At 40.8% G+C, this 20,262-nt stretch overlaps 1 protein-coding gene and 1 long non-coding RNA gene across 2 annotated transcripts; one reads left to right on the forward strand and one right to left on the reverse strand.

Annotated features, from left to right (window-relative positions):
- Positions 1-1,364: 1,364 nt before the first annotated feature.
- Positions 1,365-12,724, reverse strand: trmt10a (tRNA methyltransferase 10A). The gene is made up of 7 exons (XM_080451263.1): positions 12,153-12,724; positions 11,199-11,355; positions 8,763-8,834; positions 7,928-8,002; positions 5,715-5,864; positions 4,770-4,875; positions 1,365-2,638 (listed from the first exon to the last, which is right to left on the reverse strand). Exons 1-7 carry the CDS (start codon positions 12,362-12,364, stop codon positions 2,385-2,387), a joined length of 1,026 nt encoding a protein of 341 aa, XP_080307389.1. The 5' UTR covers positions 12,365-12,724; the 3' UTR covers positions 1,365-2,384.
- Positions 12,725-15,460: 2,736 nt separating this feature from the next.
- Positions 15,461-16,062, forward strand: LOC308102008. The gene is made up of 3 exons (XR_013934603.1): positions 15,461-15,613; positions 15,648-15,737; positions 15,942-16,062. It is a non-coding gene; the product is annotated as an uncharacterized lncRNA (long non-coding RNA).
- Positions 16,063-20,262: the final 4,200 nt, after the last annotated feature.

Raw genomic sequence — 20,262 nt, forward strand, 5'->3', positions numbered from 1 at the left:
AAGCACTGTTGTCAAATACTGCCTTGTGAACTTCAACAGATTAAAGTTTAGAAAGCCATAATAACAATAAGATAAGTTTGAACATAATAAATTCAGACATGGGTAAGACAGCAAATTGAATATATTCCCTGACTACAACAGGCCTTCCCCAGATATAACTTAAAACCCTATGTTTGCTGTTTTCGGGGTTGAATCAAAGACAAATAGTGATATGACTAAATGAGGGTCAGGGTGGCAGCTTTGAGTTCAGTCACAGAACACCATGAAACTTAAAGCTACAATACAATTATGTATTAAGTTCTTCAATCTGATCGTAGTCTGAAAACGTACCTGTTCAGTCTCTACCTTCACCCCCTAGTAGTGATGTGCGGGTCAGGTTTTTTCATGACCCGCCCCGCCCCAACCCGCGACGGAACCCAACCCGCCTCAACCCGCGACCCGCGACCCCATATAAATCTATGGCTCAACCCGCCCCGCGACCCGCGGTGGGAATATGAATATATATTATATAGCGCTCTTTTAAGTACCCAAAGTCCCTTTAAATGTCTACAGTAGCACAACATTGTCATGGGCTGAATAAACAAGCATGTTGTTCAAAATAGGGTTTTTTTTTTTTTTTGCGTGTGAGAGCGGCTGACCCGCTCACCCGTAGCCCGCATAATTTCCTCTGAAATCCTGACTCGACCCACCCGCGCCGCGGGTTGACCCGCGGGTCCCGCGGGTTACGGGTCGACCCGCTCATCACTACCCCCTAGCATTCCTCATTCCTTTTATCACTTCTGGCACCTAATAACCCCCAGCTTGATAGACCGACACTAGTTTTACTATGCAGCAGTGTTCATTTTGACAGCAAATTTTGATTTAGTTTTAGTCATAGTCTTTTGAATAAGTTTTAGTCATATTTTAGTCATCTGAGATGTTTTAGTCGACTAAATCTACAGTTGATTTTGTCGAGAAAAAAAAAGGATTTTGGCGGGCCTTGATGCCTGATTTTACACTTGCTTGCATGCTGAAAATAGCAGACCTACAAGCTCACAACACGACACGTTGTGAGCTTGTAGATCTTCTATTTTCAGAGCGCAACACCTGAGCGCAACAAAACATAAAATGACTGGTCTTTTAGTTCTACTGGACCTCTTCTCCACTAGTCCCTCCCTATTTTAGTCTAGTTTTCATTTGCTGATGAAATTGTGAATATATTTAGTCTCAGTTTTAGTCATCATAGCTTAGTTTTTATTTAGTTTTCGTCAGTGAAAAAAGGTAGTCGACGCACACTTTTTTGTCAGTTTTGGTCGACGAAATTAACACTGCTATTCAGGTATACATACAGTATGTTGGATACTTTAGATATATGCCGTTTGCTTGACCACAAATGTTTAGTTATTTGATAGCGTGATGCTATCCTAGTTTATTTGAAACACTAAACCGTTTTCTTTGCACTGTACTTACGTGACCATACCCTGTCATTTATTGACAAGGGTTCAAGCCATTTACTCTGATCTTGCACTTACACTTTCTGACAATCTGCTAAATGCCTTAATTGTTAATGTGTACAGTACATAACAATTTGCACCCACTAGCGATAAAATGCATCCTAGTTTCACTGCTAGATCTTCAGGTAGCTCTACACCAAATAAGACTTCTACAGATTACTACAGACTGGCAGTCGAATGAAATCAGTCGGTTGGAAGGTGTGGAAAAAAGGTTGCTGGATGCACATGAGAGCCAGATTTTCGGCAACAGACGCTAATCGCCGCCGACAGCGGTGCGTTGGAGAGCTACCTTCCAAGTGGTCTGGTGCAACAAACGTCTCAAAACTTGAAAGCATTGTGACCTTGTAGATCTGCTATTTTGGCAGAAGGTATTTGGTGTAGAAGGGAAAAAGTACCATCTGTTCTCCAGATGGTACTTGGGGTACTTGGATGGTCAATTTTTGTTGCTTGTGCTGTTGAGACAGAGCAACTGGCAATGGGATGGGAAAAAGCTATACAATACTGAATACCTCTACATAAAATGTATTTACATTTTTAATGAGAGAAATTATATGACTCGCCATTAATACTCTGATTTCTCGTTCTTTTTTTTTACAACTTAAACCTGCTTTACACTTTGTCTGCAGAAATAGCCTATTTTCAAGCTCACAGCACGTCACATGCACTTGTAGATATGCTATTTTTGCTTATGACACATGGTAATAGGAACAACAGGTTGAACATTGTTCAAAAGAAATATAATAATAATAATAATTTAAAAAGAAATCAGGAACTATCAGGAAGAATCAGATGTATTCTAAACAAAACATATATCTCTGCAGCAGATATCATTCACTATAACTTGGCAAGCACTTCACTCCCGTCAGTGTATTTGTTTCCGTTGGGTTTATGTTACGAGTCAGCTCTGTCTGTGGGGCTGACGTCTGTCTGGGCTGAGTGAGCGTCTCCGTTTACCCCATCCTGTGGGTTCTGTGTCCCGGTACTGTTCTTGGTGAGCGCACTGTCCTCCGCCTCGCCATCAGAGTCACTGTCGGAGTCTTTGCCGTCCCGGTCCAGGGGCGTGGCTCCTTTCCTCTGAGGCAGCACGGTGAAGAAGGCCTCCTGCCAGTCGCCTTTCTCCAGGTACGCCAGAACGATCTCGAACACTGCAGCAAGAGAACGCACGTTAATTAACCCATTAAGGCCTGAAGACGATTCTTAATGCCTTCTAAATCAGTAGTTCTTCTCACACTTTCAAGATTTTCCAAGAAGCGTAAAAGATTTGCAGATATACAAGCTCGCAGCGTGGCACGTAGTGACACGCTGTGAGCTTGTATATCTGCTATTTTTGAATAGCCAAAGCGAAAACATCAGACAGCGTCACAGCGCGACGCGTTGTGAGCTTGTAGATCTGCTATTTTCAGAGCGCAACACCCGAGCGCAACCAAACATGAAATTAATTGTCTTTCAGTTCTACTGGATCTCTTCTCCACTAGTTCCTCACAAACATTTTAGTCTAGTTTTTATTTGTTGACAAAATTGTCAATTTAGTCTTAGTTTTAGTCATCGTAGCTTAGTTTTCGTCAGTGAAAAAAGGCAGTCGACCAACATTTTTCGTCATAGTTTTAGTCGACAAAATCAACACTGTTTCAGACGCACAACCGTTGCGCAAAATTCCTTTTCAGTTCAAGGAACAATCTACCCACTAGTACAAGAGAATGTCCATCTTTTACATATTTTAAGGTCCAACAAAATAAACGGATAATGGACAATCAAACTTGTGACCATTTTTTAAATAGGCTAAAATGTAGGTTTCTCTAGTGTTCTTGGGTGTCCTTGTATTTAAGGTCAAAACTAGGCTTTTTTTTTGGTACTGTTTGTGTGTGTTTTTGTTATGTTGTTTGTTTTCTGGATGGGGATTACGGATGGAAATTAGCATTCTTACTAAATCCGGTGTATTTACATTTTGAATGTAATGAGTGATAAAAGAGTGATAAAGTGATATTTGTTTTGATAAAATAGAATTTAAATAGCAATCATTGCCATCAGTGTTTGTTCAGTAACAGGGGTCTCCCTGTCTCTCCAGCTCTTTAGTGAATAGGAAATACATTTTCAGGTCGGGACATCAATTTCATCCAATCGGGAGCGAACTCATACGGGAGAAAGTGAAAATGGAAGTGGAGGAAACAAAGAAATGGGCAGACATAATTTGAACTGGAACACTATAAAATTGAACGTTATAAATGGGTTCACCTGAAAAAATGTTTTCTGTTTACTAAAGAGCTTGAGAGATGCAGAGTAACTCCTGTTACTGAACAAACACTATAGCAGGGGTCTTTTTTTTACTTGGGTTAGCTCTTTTTTCCCTCTACACCTATACCTCTTTGCCAACAACAGCAGATCTACAAGCTCGCTGCGAGGCGTTGAGAGCTTGTAGATCTGTTGTTTTTGGCTGAAGTTCTCCTCAGAACAGGAATGCTAGGGTTCAAGTGGTTAATGTAAAAAATGTAATCCTACCACAGAAAGATTTGGCGGCCCCCCGTAGTAACTCTGAGGACCCCCTGTTGAAGACCCCTGCTCTATAGTAATGATTACTATAAGAATATAGAGCTTTAAAAGGAGCTCTATATTGAAATGCAAAAGCAGAAAAGCGATGGCAGCTTAAAAACAGTGTATGCGGACACATGCAGCCCATAACATGTAAACTGGGTGTTTTATTTATTCCTACATCAGTGGTTCTCAAACCTTTTTAATTTCAAGCACCCCCATTTGTATGCTCTCAGAGTTACAGACCTGTAAGCGTCCATTTGGAGCCCCCAAAGGGTCCCTGGACCCCACTTTGAGAAACAACTGTCCTAGAGATTTGATTCGATATTCGAATTATTCGACTGATACGCACATTATTGGAATCGATATCGGGAAGGAAAAGAATAATATGGTATCTCTAATTTCAACACGGGTGCCTGTCATGCATAAATTGACCCTGATGTCGGGTAGGACACCAACTGGTGACAAGTAGTACTGCCTGTTTTCCGTGCTTACTGTAAGTCGCTCTGGATTAAGAGCGTCTGCTAAATGCCTAAATTATCAGCGGTGGAGTGGACTTATTCAAATAAGTTCCGGATTGCAGCTTTAATCTAGCCAGGGAAGTAGTTCAGAAGTTATTTTGTCTATTGAAAATCCCATGAGGTCATCTTCAGATCGCATCATATACCGTGTGCCATAAATAAACAAAGTACATAATGTGTAAATATTTAAAAAAAAAGTGGACTATGTGTAAACATAGTCCCTCCTCACCGTGATTCACGGTCAGCACTTTGCGACTGTTCATCTTGACAAAGCTGCTCAGTGGAAGCTGTGCGTGTTCGATGCCCAGTTCCTTGGCCTTCTCAAAGGTTATACCCTGCAAAGTAAAGCATGACTAAACATTAACATGAGACCTTTTCAAAGGTTATACCCTGCAAAGGAAAGCATGGGTAACATCAACATGAGACCTGCCAACTGTAACATTATGGCACATGCACAGGATAAAAAACGTCCATGGACGAATGCTGCAAATGCACGACTCCCACACCACTGTACCTTGCGCTTCAACTTATTTTTGCTCGTTACATTTTAGGGTAAATAAGGATGCAGGTAGAGCGGGCACCTCAATGTCAAACTGGCATTTTAGTCCACCTCCAAAATATGAAACAATACAAAAATAAATGCATCTGGAACATGGTCTGATATAATGTAAGGTATACATTATTTGAACATGCACGGTGAATCATTATCAGACCTAAATGTACCCTTCAACTTCTTATTCATGACCATAATGACCACGGGTTTTATAGCAATTTGTAGCAACTGTAGCATGTTCAAATCATGTATGCTTTACATTATTTCAGACCATATTCCAAAGCATACATTAATGTATTTATTTATTAATTTTTTTTGGGGAAAACTAGCCTATTTAACATTGAGGTGGCAACAATATTTAAGTGCCCACACTCTTCCAATTACCAGTACATAGTATAGGTAGAGTGAATATCTTCTAACAATTCTTAACCATTCTAATAATGAACTGATGCTGTTGTCATGAATAGATTTTCCCATAATAACTATGGCTCTGAATATTTTAAACTGCACTATTGATACCAGCTGTTATCCCTCCTTATATGCAAGGTACACTGCATAAAACAAAAAACAAAACAACTAACGTTGCATAAATAAGTGTGCGTACAGAAATAAAGTGCGGACCTTGTGGTGGTTGTGGTCCACCAGGCCTCCTATAACGTAGGCCTTGGTTTGGTCCAGCTGTGTCAGCACGTTGGGCGAGTCAGAGGTCAAGTAGACCACCTCTTCCTTGGACAGGACGTCATGGTAGTGCTCCGATTTAACGGTAATGTCCTGCACACGCACACACACAAACTTTAGTTACTAGTTACTTTGCAATTATCAATTATTATCATATTATAAAACATACATCAACGACTTTAGCCCTATTTTGTACATAGGCTATTTGAAAATAGCCAATCTACAAGCTCACAACGTGACGCGTTGTGAGCTTGTAGATCTGCTATTTTCAAACATTTTAGTACTTTTTACTTTTGGTACTTTATTATTATTATTATTATTTTTTTTATCCCACGATTTTTGTAACCAATTTTTTTCACCCGGTGCCAATTTTCTAAGTGATCCTGGGCGCTACACCAGCCCTACACCAGCACTACACCAGTCCCCCACAGTAGGGAGGCCAGGGCCGAGCTCATGCTTCCTTCAGGCATGAGAGCCAACTGACCTTCTTGTCACCTGACAGGGGGGAGTTTCCCTGGTTGGACGTAGCGCGTGGAAGGAACACGTTATTCCAACCAGTTCCCTTCCCCTCCATCAGGCGCCCCGGCTGTCATGGGGGAGGCGGTATAGCGACCAGGATTACTACATGTTTTTGTGAGGGTATTAACTACCCTAGGCGACACGGGGAGAACATGCAAACTCCACACAGAGTAGGCCCTTTCGCCAACCCCACCTAGGGTATGGGCGCTGATGACGCGGAGGAGAAGACACGCCCCCAGCGCCCACAGCGTCCCCGGCGGGAATCGAACCCAGGACCTTCTAGCTGTGAGGCGACAGCGCTACCGACTGCGCCACCGTGCCTCCTACTTTTGGTACTTTAAGTACATTTTCATACCAATACTTTTGTACTTTTACTCAAGTACATTTTTAATTCCGACCTTTTACTTGTAACAGAGTATTTCTATATTGCAGTATTGAGTACTTTTTCCACCACTGGTGGCAGCCAATTGTAATCGATCCTGTCTGTGTGTCTTTGAACAAAATAACTGCCATCAGTAGGCTGCCCTAAAGAGATGATTAACTTATGATAAAGATCAAATAGCAAGCTCACAATCAAGATCAAAATGACATAATCCGTCATATTAAAACAACAAATCAACCAACCAAGGTGTGACATTGCACAAGATGGTGGGCATGGTATTTCATTCAATAAACTGGTTCTTGTTATGACGATGATGTTATGTAGCCTGGTAAACTCTCCCTCCGGAAATCTCATTTGTAATTTATTTCAGGAGTGAGTCTGGCATGATCGCCCATTCGGCAATTTGGCTGTGGACTGGAGTTGGGCGGGAGTAATACCGTTGACTGACAACCCCTTCAGCCAATCAGCAGTGTTCCCCTTCAGCCAGTGCATTTTTACCACCTCCAGACTAATGTGACGCAACAGGACTTTTGAGACGGCCATGCCCAAAATAGGTTATTCGGATACATGCGTGTCACTGCCCGACCCTGCCGGTTCTCTGAATTTTTATTTTTAAATAGGCTCTGTCATGATTAATTGACCACAAATATGACTAAATTCTATCCAAACGATATCTTAAAGGTAAATTCCGTGCCTCAAAATAGAAGTTTGAGAGCGTTTTGAAGTTTAAAAGAGAGTAGAAAACACTGCGGTCAAAAAAGATGGCTGCCGTTCGTTTTTGGTCGGCTGCATTCAGGCTGCACTCAAACTCGCCACCTGATTGGCCAACTTTCGTTGTCAACGATGAGCGACGACGCTGATAGGCTCGTCCCATTTGGTAAACGGGCTAGAGACGCCCAGACAAGCCTTCAGGCCAGACTCCTTCCTGAAATAAATTACAAACGAGATTTCCGGAGGGAGGGTTTACCAGGCTAGATGTTATGACCAATGGAAAAAAAACTGTCATATGTCTGTGGAATATTTTCTCCTGGCATCTTTTGATACCTCAGTACCTTCCCAGCAGTGCTGTTGTAAGGCTCTTCATGTGAACACAGGTTATGGAATTTGTGAAAGTCATCACCTTTTGAAGACCAATTTGAAGGTCAATTAAATTATAAACTGCAATTATAAAACGTTTGCTTGGATTTTCATTTAAAACATCCACAACCAACAAGAGACAGAAATGACAGCACACAGAGAGGAGAGGTTTGCGTACCTTCCAGTTGAGCCAGCCTTTGTCATTGTCATCCATGTACTGTTTCAATTGCCCACCCATGCTTGTCAGATAGAACTGGAGAGAGGAAGAGGAGCACACATGACCTGGACAGTCTCAAAAGCTTTATACTCCATCACCATACGATGCCGTCCCTCACCCAAAATAGAAAGGAGGCGTGTCTGATAAAAAGAATATCAAATATCTAAATACTGAATCAAGCAACTTAAAAACTGTATTTGGGTGAAACACAAAAGCCTGAGTAGACGTTAAAATGACCCCAAACATGTTTGAAAGTGAAATATCCCTTTAAAATCAGAAATGGGAGGAAGAGAGAAACCTGTGTGACACTCGCATCATTGACGCAGTCAGTGTGTCATGTCAGAGCCTTTAGGTTGAACCCTTTAAGACCTGAGGCCGATTCTACAAACGTCTTCTAAATCCCAACAGTTTTCTGAAAAAATGTATGTTTCTGTATCAGTGGTTCTCAAACTTTTTCATGTCAAGGACCCCCAAAATGATGTGTATTTGGCCGCCGACCCCCCATCTCAAAATGTTTTGTTCCAGGGACCCCCCCAGAAGCAAAGAATAAAGTAAATAATGTTCGCTTTAAACAATATATATTCAAAGATTTGCACACATTTTCATGATTTTTCTAAAATAGCAGATCTACAAGCTCGTAGTGTAGATCTGCTATTTTTGAATAGCCAAAGTGTAAAATAATGCTTTTTAGCTCAAATGAAAAAGTGACACAGATGCGTCCCAGGTCTTAATGGGTTAAGAAAAGAACAAAACATGGTGTCCATGTTGTGGTCAGTGGGAGTCACACAACACCAACCTGAACTGGGTGTAAGGCCCGCCTGTTCTCTGCGTAGCACCGCTGGATCTGTTTGTGAAGCTTTCGAATGTCCTGTAGATGAAATGCATTTATCGCCACAGTCAGTAAGCAGAAACAATGCTGACAAAGCAGTCAACAAGACGTACTTTTTGTGTATGTCTACATTTCCTGAACAAACTGCAATGTATACATCCCAGGCACAGAATTCTGCAATCACGATTATTTGGTAACGTAAAGGTACAGTATGTACTATGCAAAAGGTATGAGGTTACATCTATCTATTTATAATCTTTTTTTCTTATAGTTTTGCTCAGTTTAAGTTATCTGACTAATGTATCAGTAGGCTGCCCTAAAGAGATGATTAACTTATGATAAAGATCAAATAGCAAGCTCACAATAAAGATCAAAATGACATAATCCGTCATATTAAAACAACTACTCCTTTAAGGCTACAATGTGTACCGTATTTTATAGGCGCATCTGAGTATAAGGCGCACCTTCAATAAATGTATTATTTTCATATATAGGGCGCACCGCATTATAAGGCGCATCCGCACTATAAGGCGCACTGACGGTGCGGCTTATAGTGCGGAAACCAAGGGAACCAATATTGATACATATATAAGGCGCATCGGATTATAAGGCGCACTGACGGTGCGCCTTATAGTGCGGAAAATACGGTACGTTTTATGTCTGCTGTCTCACTCTGTAACTGACGTAACGATGTCACAAACTACAATAGAGATAGCAGAACATCTAGGGCGCGTTCGGATATAAAGGCACTGAGCGCACTGGTCCAATACAAACCAATACGTGAGTGCGCTCCCGGTGCGCATATCAGAAACGTAGCCCTATGGTTGCGTTCTGATATGCGCACCGGGAGAGGACTCGCCTATTAGTTTGCATTGGGCCAGTGCGCTCGGTGCTATATGGGGAGACCACCTCCAACCACTGCATATGTAGCCTGAGGCTACGAGCTCAATCCATGGTCTTGAAGGGCGGACCCAAACACAGCCGCCTGGATTTGTGCGTGGCTTCCTATTGCTTCACCAATCTATGTCCCCGCCTCCCCTCCCCTCCCCCCCTCAGCCTGTGCACGGAGCACGCTGACGTCACCAAATTTAGAGCGACGCCCCTCTGCACTCTGATGGTTAGGAGATAACAAGGTCCAAGACCATCGTTCCTACATCGCTCCCCCAGGCTTTTTTTCTTTTGTAACAAAAAAAAAAGCCTGGGTTTCCGAGGCTACTGCATATGTAGTTGTATTGTATGAAATGTAAAAAGAAAAATAATCCTGCATACTATCTTTAACCCAGTAAAACCGGGAAGGTATCTGTGCCATTTTAGATTTTAGCTATATATCGTCTCTGTTGAGTGGAAACCTCAATGTCTCAATGTCCAAAACTGTTACTTTTCAGGATTCAAAATTCAAAAGTTGCAAAAGTAGCAGATCTAAAAGCTCGAAACGTGGCGCTAGCTTGTAGATCTGCTATTTGTGATGGCTTTTGTGTGACGCTGTAGTGTGAATAAGTAGGGGCGTTAATTTACGGGAAAAAAACAGTTAAAGTTAAAATATGGAGATAAGAGGTTTCTGCCAGACAGCAACGATACTGTATACACTATACAGCAACATACGTTTTTCAGAAAACTGTAAAGATTTAGAAGACATTTGTAGAATCGGTTTTTCGAATAATTGTAGTGGAGTAAAAGCACAATATTTGCTTCTGAGATGTAGTGGAGTAGAAGTAAAAGTACTGAGGGGCGGCAGTGGCTCAGGGTAGAGTGGCCGGATGGGAGCCGCAGGGTTCCCAGTTCGATCCCGGGCTCCCCCAGAGTTAGTGTCGAAGTGTCCTTGAGCAAGACGCTGAACCCCTAATTGCTCCCGATGAGCAGGTTGGTGCCTTGCATGGTTTCCTACGCCATCGGTGTATGAATGTGTGTGAATGGGTGAATGTAATGCACAATCTATGTAAAGCGCTTTGGATAAAAGTGCTATATAAATGCACCATTTACCATTTACTGAAAACTGGAAATACTGCAGTAAAGTAAAAAAATCACACCCAGTGTGAAGTGAGCGGTGTTATTTAGAACAGTGGTCATCACAGTGATGGAAACTCACTTAAAAATGAAGTTATTTTTTAAAGTGCGTGGCGCTATTTATAGGTTATGAATTTCATCATGCGTCTCGCTAGCCAATCACAGTACTGAGCAAAGGGTTTGAATACTTATCAGCCAATCACAGTACAGGTTATGAATTTCATCATGCGTCTCGCTAGCCAATCACAGTACAGCGACCCCAACCCCACTTATAGGAGCGGCTACACCGCTCAAAAATACCTCAAAATTGTACTTAAGTGCAGTACTTGAGTAAATGTACTTAGTTACTTTACACCACTGGTTTAAGTTCCATAATGGTTAACATCATCAATATGTTACCTTCAGTGACATGAGGCTGTCAAAGCCACAGTCCACCACCAGGCGTAGAGAGCTGGCCACCAGCGGCTGGCGGAACCTCTTCCTGGAGCTGCAGTCTTCATCACCCTGGGTCTGTCTCTCTGCTCGCCGCTGCTGTTTCTTCTCTTTACGTTTCTGCCTGGACGCAAAACACACAGCGATCAACATGTAAAAAACTACAGCTAAGAGCTCAGGTGTGCAGCTGAATTGTATATTGCTGCTGCTGCTGCTGCTGCTGCTATCTCTTATTATGTATTTTTATATCTTATTCATCTCTGGGAACCCAATCTAAGGACATTCTTGTTAAGACATGATTTTGGTTCAATATGGTCTGTCATTTGGTCTGAGATTTCTTTCTGTCCATGTACTGTAATTATAGCGATTACCTATCTATCCATCCATCCATCCATCAGTGAAACTCTGATCAAAATAGACATCATTTGTACATTCTCTAGTTATATTTACTTTTAAATAACGGTGAAGATGAACTATGAGTCATTTAGCTGGGGACCCCCTGGAACCCCCTCAAGGACCACACATTGGACCACTCAAAGTATTGCACAATGTGTCTGTGTAGTGTGTTCACTTTTTTTCCTCCAGTGCATGTGAGATACAGTGCAAGGTGATAAGACATACAGACAGCAGAACAATAATGCTACGTATTACATTTCAATATCTGGTTATCTGGCATAAATGTTGACATTTATAGCTGATATTTGATCTGATCTGAGTTTTATTGTTATTATTGTGATTATTATTATTTTTAATTTGTAGCACTTTGAGATTTGGTTCAAATATAAAGCGTGTTACAAATAAAATGTATCATTATTATTCATATTTAATATGATTGTGTTGGCCTCTTGGAGGCGTTGTTGTGCAGAAAACACTAACAATTAAACATGAATCATAATTTTCTGAAGAAAACATGATGCTTACTTTCTGACTTCTCTCTCTTCCTCCCATTTCTGGTGTTTCAGGAGCTTCTTGCGTTGCCGTTTGGAAAGAGATGCACTTTCAGTACCAGTTACTGGTCCATCATCACTGGTACCAGTACCAGTTACTGGTCCATCATCACTGGTTCTGTTCCGTCCATGACTGTCCTCCTCCTGGGCAGATGGAGCAGCTTCTACAGTCTCATGATCAGACATCTGTTGTAAATTATAAACAATTTCTCAATGAATATTGTCTGTCTGTAGCAACAGCTATTAGCTGGTCGGCTAACAACAGCCTGGTACTGATGATGAAGTGTAAACAAACAAACAGGACTCTCTCTCTCTCTCTCTCTCTCTCTCTCTCTCTCTCTCTCTCTCTCTCTCTCTCTCTCTCTCTCTCTCTCTCTCTCTCTCTCTCTCTCTCTCTCTCCTGCACTTCCTAAAGTCACTCCATCAGTCTGATCAATCGAAAGTATTAATAATCGTCAGACTGACATAAATCATCAGAAACACATGGAACATGAGAGATGTTCCTCCTCTAACTGTTTGCTAACAGTATTGTGGAAATCCACATGTACCATGTTGTGATGGCGGCGCGTAAATGACGTCATCAAACCGCGCCGGGAAATATCTGATCTACAAGCTCACAGCGCGTCGCTACGTGACGCGTTGTGAGCTTTTATATCGGATATTTTCGGTCCGCGCTGGGGAGGCGATCTGGAGCTAGTTTGGTTTGTTTGCGTCAGTGGTGGAACAATTGCCGCAGAATACTGTATTTTATGTACATGTATTTTATGATTCTGAGATTTCTGACTGAAAATGTCTGAAAATATGTAATGTAATAATAATCTAAATCTAGAAAGTAACTAAAGTTTTCAAATAGCCTAATTGTGGAGTAAAAGTAGCCTACAATATTTGCCTCTGATGTAAAGTATAAGTATTGACAATTGGAAATAATCCACTAAAGTAAAAAATACCTCAAAAGTGTACTTAATACTTTAGTTTACACCACTGAATAAAATAAACATAATCTTTGAATAATTGCGACCTTTGTCAGACAAACATTTCTGGAAAATAAAAGAAGACATAATGTCTGGTTTTGTGTGCACACTATAATAACTTATTACTTTAGTGGCGAAAAGAGCATGGAGGAAGTGTCTGGCTCGGCAGTGCAGTGTGCTCGCCTGGCATTATGCTAGCAATGGAACACACGACGTCTGTCACGACCGTCATGGATGAACTTCAACATAGTGTTTGAAGTTTCTTTCTTTACAGCCCGTACATCTATATAAACGTTCAGATTTCAAATATAAAGTGCTTACCCTATGGCCACGGATGTTAAAATTATGGACGGCCTCTCAAAAATACCCGTATCTTCCGTATTGTACAATAAAAAGCATTTGAATCCGATCGATGGCCATTTTCTTATAAAGGTATATGATGTATCAGAGTGCAATACATCTCCCAACCGATAGGGTCACGTGGTTCAAAACACATGGCAAAAATACGGAGAAAATGGCCACCGATCGGATTAAAATACTATTTATTGAAAAATACGGAAAATTCGGATACTTCTGAGGGTCCGTACATAATTGTAACATCCGTGGCCATGGGGTAAGTACTTTATATTTTAAATGTTAACGTTTATGTTGATGTACAGGCAAAAAGGGAGAAAGTGCAAACACCAGGTTGAAGTTCATCCATGACGGTCATGATATATTTAAGTCCATTTGACCTTGTATCTTGTACCTGGTGTATTCAATTTATTTTAGGGCACAGAGGCCAAATGCCAGTGCAGCAACAGCATCAAATAAAACAATGATTTTTATGAATTGAATTTAAGGGTTAAGGATGATTTATATCAGCGAAATAAATAAATAAGCTACAGCTTTTTATTTCAGATTTCAGAATCTCAACAAGACACTGATGGTGTCTAAAAGCCATATTCACAGGAAGGAAGCAAAGAGATAACTGTGAAATCAGCTGGCACTCTGCTGGGGCAGTGTGGACGGGGCATCAAGGCCACATGAGGCCTTAGAGTATATCATTTTTTGAAGGGCATAAGACCAAATGAGGGGCGATGGCAACCGTTGCCCCCCAAAAGTGCAGCCCAACCAAAGTGCAGATGGCTAAATAAGGTTATCAAAGATACTGAACTCCTATGCTCCTGATGAGCATCTAGTGCCTTGCCTTCAGACTTTACACTAAACCTATATGAGGCAATACAGATTATGGTAGATATTGTATTATTAAAAGCCTTAAACATTTTGTATTTTCATACAGTATATGTGTTCTTTCAAGGCTTCTGTCCATTATAATTTAGTGGTAAAAGATATTCTTGGACATTGAGACCACGAAGGAGCTCTAAAATAGACCAGCTTTCCAAACCATGAAGTCGTGTTGTGATAAATGCAAGAACAGTGATAATCCGTCACTATGTGGAGGGTTGTGAGTTCAGTTCTCACTGTGATTATTTTTGTTGTATTTTCATCTCTTTCATCTTCATCCTCTTCTGAAAGTCTTCATCTTTATCTTCATCTTCTCATAGTCATCTTCTTCTGTGCCTAGACACTGTTAATTGCCACTTGCAGCTATTATTCTTCATTATCATTATTACCAGAAATGCACAGCATCAGTATACCGTGCACATGCGTGCACACCCCCCCCCCACACACACACACACACACACACACACACACACACACACACACACACACACACACACACACACACACACACACACACACACACACACACACACACACACACACACACACACACACACACACACACACACATACCTTTCCTTTTTTATTCATTCTTTTCATTCTTTGACTTTTATTTAACTTTTTAAACATCATCTTTGGTGTTGGTTCTTAGTGATGGGCAGTTGTGCAACTGTTTATAGAGATCATGAAGCTACAGGAAAACTGAGGTCACTTCTAGCTTCCGTCAGTACAGCCTACGCAGTGTGGTTGATATTAATGAGAAATAGATTAATTTAGTCAGATAAGATCATGTCCACACCACAGAGCCTGGCAGAGGAGAAGTGGGGTGTGTGTGTGTGTGTGTGTGTGTGTGTGTGTGTGTGTGTGTGTGTGTGTGTGTGTGTGTGTGTGTGTGTGTGTGTGTGTGTGTGTGTGTGTGTGTGTGTGAGCGAGTGAGTGCGAGGGGTGGTTTATTTTCATTGGTGCACAGAGTGTGAGCTGTCACATGTGATACAAATGTAACAGTCCTGTACAGTATATATGTTTAGTATAGTGACGATAAGTCTTCAGTGTGTTGTGAAGAGGTGGAACATCAAATAATATCTGCAAGAAGAATTCAAGTCATAAAGGTATAAAATGGCAGTGGCTGAGCATTCTGATAACATTGAGCTCCAAGAGGTAGACAATATAATCTATGAATCTATTGAGACCATGGCTGCAATTCAGGAGAGGGATCTACAGAAGATACTGCAGGCTTGTATGTTACTAAAACATGTGTGTGTGTGCTCCAGACAGAAGACGGTACAAGCGGGTTGGAGTCAGTGTTGGATTGCTTTGTGCTGTTCTAGTTCTCCTCAACATTGCTGTACCACTCTCTCTCTGTAAGTCAAGTTTCATAACAATGTTTTGTATTACACTGTTTTATATGTCTGTGATGATCCAACATTTGTTGTTATAATGTATAGATTTATTTAGTAGCAGCAACAGAAGCTGTAGCAGCATTATTAGTTGTACAATATTATCTTTTAAATGAAGGTCTTTTTAATTACTGGATCTCCAATTTTGTAAACATTGTTTCTGTACAGATCAGTCCAACATGGCGGAGAGAGACCAATGGGTGAACAGTTAAGTTTAATACAAAATATATTTTATGGCAATGTTTTCAATGGTGGAAAGTAACTAAGTACATTACAATCAAGTGCTGTACAATTTGGTGGTACTTTTCATGTATTTTCAATACTTTATACTTCTACTCCACATCTCAAACTCAAATATTGTACTTTTCTTCTCAAATGATTTGAGAAGAAAAGTACTTTGTAAATTGTGATTATTATATTAACATAATACGTTAACCAATTATAAGCCCCATTCTATACTTCATGTAATCAACAACAGCGAATGTACATTTGAACACACTTTTGAAGAAACGTGAAATGGGACAGTCTGCATAATGAGTACTTTTACTTTTGGTACTTTTAAATATATTTTGATGCCAATACTTACATGACTTTTATATATATATATAGTATTAATGCATTGTGGCAAAAAAAAACTGAGCACTTCTTCCACCACTGAATGTTTTATATATCTATGATAATATGATATAACATTAGCATAGGTTACCTAATACTAACGTATTAGTTGTAGTTAAGTTAGGTGCAACAACAAAAGCTGCAGCAGCATTGGCAGTTAGGACAATGTTATTATTTTTAAAAATGTAGGTATTCTTACATAGTGGATTTACCATCTTGTAAATATTGTTTCCATACAGATCAGTCCTACATGGTGGAGAAACTAGTGAACAGTTACAACCAAGTCTTGGCCAACCTGACCAGCGAGAGGGACCAATTACTGGACAGCAACACCAACCTGACCAGAGAGAGGGACCAATTACTGGACAGCAACACCAACCTGACTGAAGAGAGAGATGACCTGAAGAGGAGACTCTGTGGTCAGTGAGACATCACTGTTTTTGTTCATTGTTATATGTGTCATTAATTTGAGGGGGGAAAACAGTGGCTAATATTATTGTTTTGTTGATAGAATCAGATGGATTTACATTTGGTGGTGGTCTATATTACATCTCTACTGAGAAGAAAACCTGGGAGGAGAGCAGACAGTGGTGTAGAGACAGACAATCTGACCTGATTGTCATAAAGAGCAAAGAAAAACAGGTATGGGTGTGTGTGTGTGTGTGTGTGTGTGTGTGTGTGTGTGTGTGTGTGTGTGTGTGTGCTTGTGCGTGCATGCACGTGTGCGAGTGTGTGCGCGTGTGCGTGTGCGAGTGCGTGTGCGTGTGTACAGTTTGTACATCAGTAACCAGCAGTATTTCTGTCCAGGACTTTGTTGAACGTTTAAACCAGAGAGTGTGGTTGGGTTTGACCGACAGAAAGGTAGAAGGTTCTTTCCATTGGGTAGATGGAACAGCACTCACCACACCAACGTAAGACTGATCATCTTCATTTTTTATTCATTCTTCTAAATTGTATTATATGTTATTGTAAACTACAAACCTACAACACTGTCACTAAGACATTATGTCTGTTGTTTACCTCACTAGCCAGTTCATTTGCATCTAATATCTAGAATATCATAATTAATCAATATTGTAATTACAAAAACAAAACAGAGTGAAAAACCATCCTTGTAAAGGTATTGTAATTAATGAAACATGTTCCTACTTCTCCAGGTACTGGAAGCCTGGTCAGCCTAACAGCAGTCCAAAATATAAAGATCAAGATTGTGTTGAGTTTTTTGTTAATGGTTCGGCTCCAAGAGGTTGGAACGATGCATTGTGTACGTTTAAGATACACTGGATCTGTGAAAGAGTTATGTGCGGAAATCATCATGTTCACAATGTATCAGTTAGCTGGAGTGTTGGTACAGCTACATGATGTGTTTACATGTGGCAGGTTGAAGACATAGATTACAAGACAGTCATTTATTTCATTGTAATACCATGTTTCATGTAGATTCATAAAGTGTGTTATATTCTTAGAACTGAAATCTTAAAATGATACTATCTATTTTTCACCATTTTCTCATCATGTCACAAATGTGTTGGCTATTTTCCTCTTCTTAATTTTTTCCATTTAACTTTCTCATTGAATATGTGCTTTTGTAAGAATTGTAGCTGTTCAATACTGTTTTTGTGTGTGTGTGTGTGTGTGTGTGTGTGTGTGTGTGTGTGTGTGTGTGTGTGTGTGTGTGTGTGTGTGTGTGTGTGTGTGTGTGTGTGTGTGTGTGTGTGTGTGTGTGTGTGTGTGTGTGTGTGTGTGTGTGTGTGTGTGTGTGTGTGTGTGCGAGGGTCGGGGGGGTTCATTATCCGTCATTGCATCATTCTTTTTCATAAAAAAGGCAATAAAATATGTTTAAAGAAACCCAGCAAATAATTGTAAACACTTTATCCATGTATACGTTGGCTATTCAAATATAGCAGATGTACAAGGTCACAGCGGGAAACAACATTTTCTTTTGAAAATATGTTTGGAAAATGTTGAATAATTTAGCATTTTTCAACACAAATCTTCTGTTATGGGGTCCTTGACATGAAACAGTTTGAGAACCAGACAGTGTCCAACCTACAGTATAGTAGTCAAAGGAGGCTGTGAGGACCAGGATAACAACACTGCAACCCTCCCACATCCTCCTGGCTTCATCACCACCTCCTGGACCTTCATTAGTGTAGACTCTACAATTAATACCTTCTTCACCTCTTTCACCCAGAGGAAAATCGCTATCCTGATCATTATGTTAACCCTCGTAGGGTCTTCGTGTTTTAGTCACACCCAGGGCCTTGGGTGAAAATTTTCATTTTCATGAAAATGAAATTTTTCATTTTCATATCACATGTTTAGTACAGTAAATAAGGCAAATAGAAGAAGTTTCATAGAGAACAAAAATGTTTTACATACTTTTAATTCATGTTGAAAATGTTAAACCGGGTTAAAAGGACCCGAGGACCCTACGAGGGTTAAATAATAATAAACAAAATCAATAATTACCACAATGTATACATAACTCTGATCAGCATTACAATTTAGTGATCTAATTTTCAAACTAGAGAGTGGAGGGCAAGAGAGAGAGAGAGAGAGAGAGAGACATTGAGAGAGAGAAAAGAACACCAAGAGAATGAACAGAAGACAGACTTGAATTTTTAGCTTGGACAATACTGTGAACTCAAATATTGTATTTTCAATAAAAATAACTCAAGGATTGGGGGTGAGAACACGTTGGTATGATCCATCACAGTGTAACTATGCATAAGTTGCATGTTTTCTTCGGTTCCAGGCTTTATGGATAAAATTTGAAATTGCGAACGTGTGGTTATCAAATAAATATTTAACTAAATTATTATCCAGGGACAGACCTACATGTACTTTGTCAAATAGATGTTTTCTTAAATCATGATAAAATGGGCAGTACAATAGAAAGTGGATTTCATCCTCCACTTTACCAAGGTCACAATAGCCACATAGTCTTTGTTCTACTTCTGTTCCAACGTACCGTCCCGTTTCAATATGTAGTGGCAATATTCCCGAGCGAAACTGTGCACACAGAGATCGCTGACTCTTAGATAGATCATACACAACATATTTTTCAAATTCATACACAGTTTTAAACTGACAATATGTACGTAATTTAGGTTTGTCATTGATTTCTTCCAACCATTTAGCTCTATATTTAATCATGGCCAGTTCCTTGAACATCCCCACATTCACCCTCTGCCTGTGGATGTAGAGATGTTCAAGTCCATGCTCATGGAGAAGATCTGACACTTCCAGTGCCCAATAACTAGAGGTTACGAATGTAACCCCGGTTTTAGTAGGTTCGGAGTTTACTACTCACTATGGGATATCAGCGCCCTCAGGCGATGAGACAGAGCAACACACACGCTCCCGGTGCCAATACTGATTGGCTAAGGGTATGTCACGAGTCCGGAAGACCCGGGAGTATAAAGCTCCCTCGTGACGTAGGCTCTTCCTCTTAACATTCTCCTCTCTGCATGCCAAATGCGCACAGAAAGGGGTGTCTGGTGAGTAGTAAACTCCGAACCTACTAAAACCGGGGTTACATTCGTAACCTCTAGTTTTACCACGGTTCTCCGTTTACTACTCACTATGGGATTCATAAACCCCCCTTGAGGTAATGAGCCACACAACCCTGACAACCCCGCACGCCCCTCAGCTCCTAGGTCACGTCCCCCCCGGACGTGACCTAAGACCCCCAGGCCATAGGTCCACGACCTCACGGCCCCTGGGCGCCCCCCCAGCCCACCGGGCTGGGGTGCGGGATAGATAACAAGAGTAGGCCCTGACAGACTCTAGAGTCTGCCTTATTCACTAACAGGCAGACACAGTCCGCCTCATAATAATGAGGAGCAGGGCCCTATCCCCAAGACACAGC

Source organism: Gymnoscopelus braueri (assembly GCF_963280865.1).
Source record: "Gymnoscopelus braueri genome assembly, chromosome: 15".
Classification (NCBI taxonomy): domain Eukaryota; kingdom Metazoa; phylum Chordata; class Actinopteri; order Myctophiformes; family Myctophidae; genus Gymnoscopelus; species Gymnoscopelus braueri.

Bases quoted from the DNA above. Each gene is read 5' to 3' on its own strand.
- trmt10a (XM_080451263.1), bottom strand. From the start codon at position 12,364: ATGTCTGATCATGAGACTGTAGAAGCTGCTCCATCTGCCCAGGAGGAG. The intron at 8,003-8,762 runs GTTGGTGTTGTG...TCCTCTCTCCAG, and splicing joins GGGCCTTACACCCAGTTCAG to TTCTATCTGACAAGCATGGG. The intron at 2,639-4,769 runs GTGAGGAGGGAC...CTCTTGCTGCAG, and splicing joins AGTGCTGACCGTGAATCACG to TGTTCGAGATCGTTCTGGCG.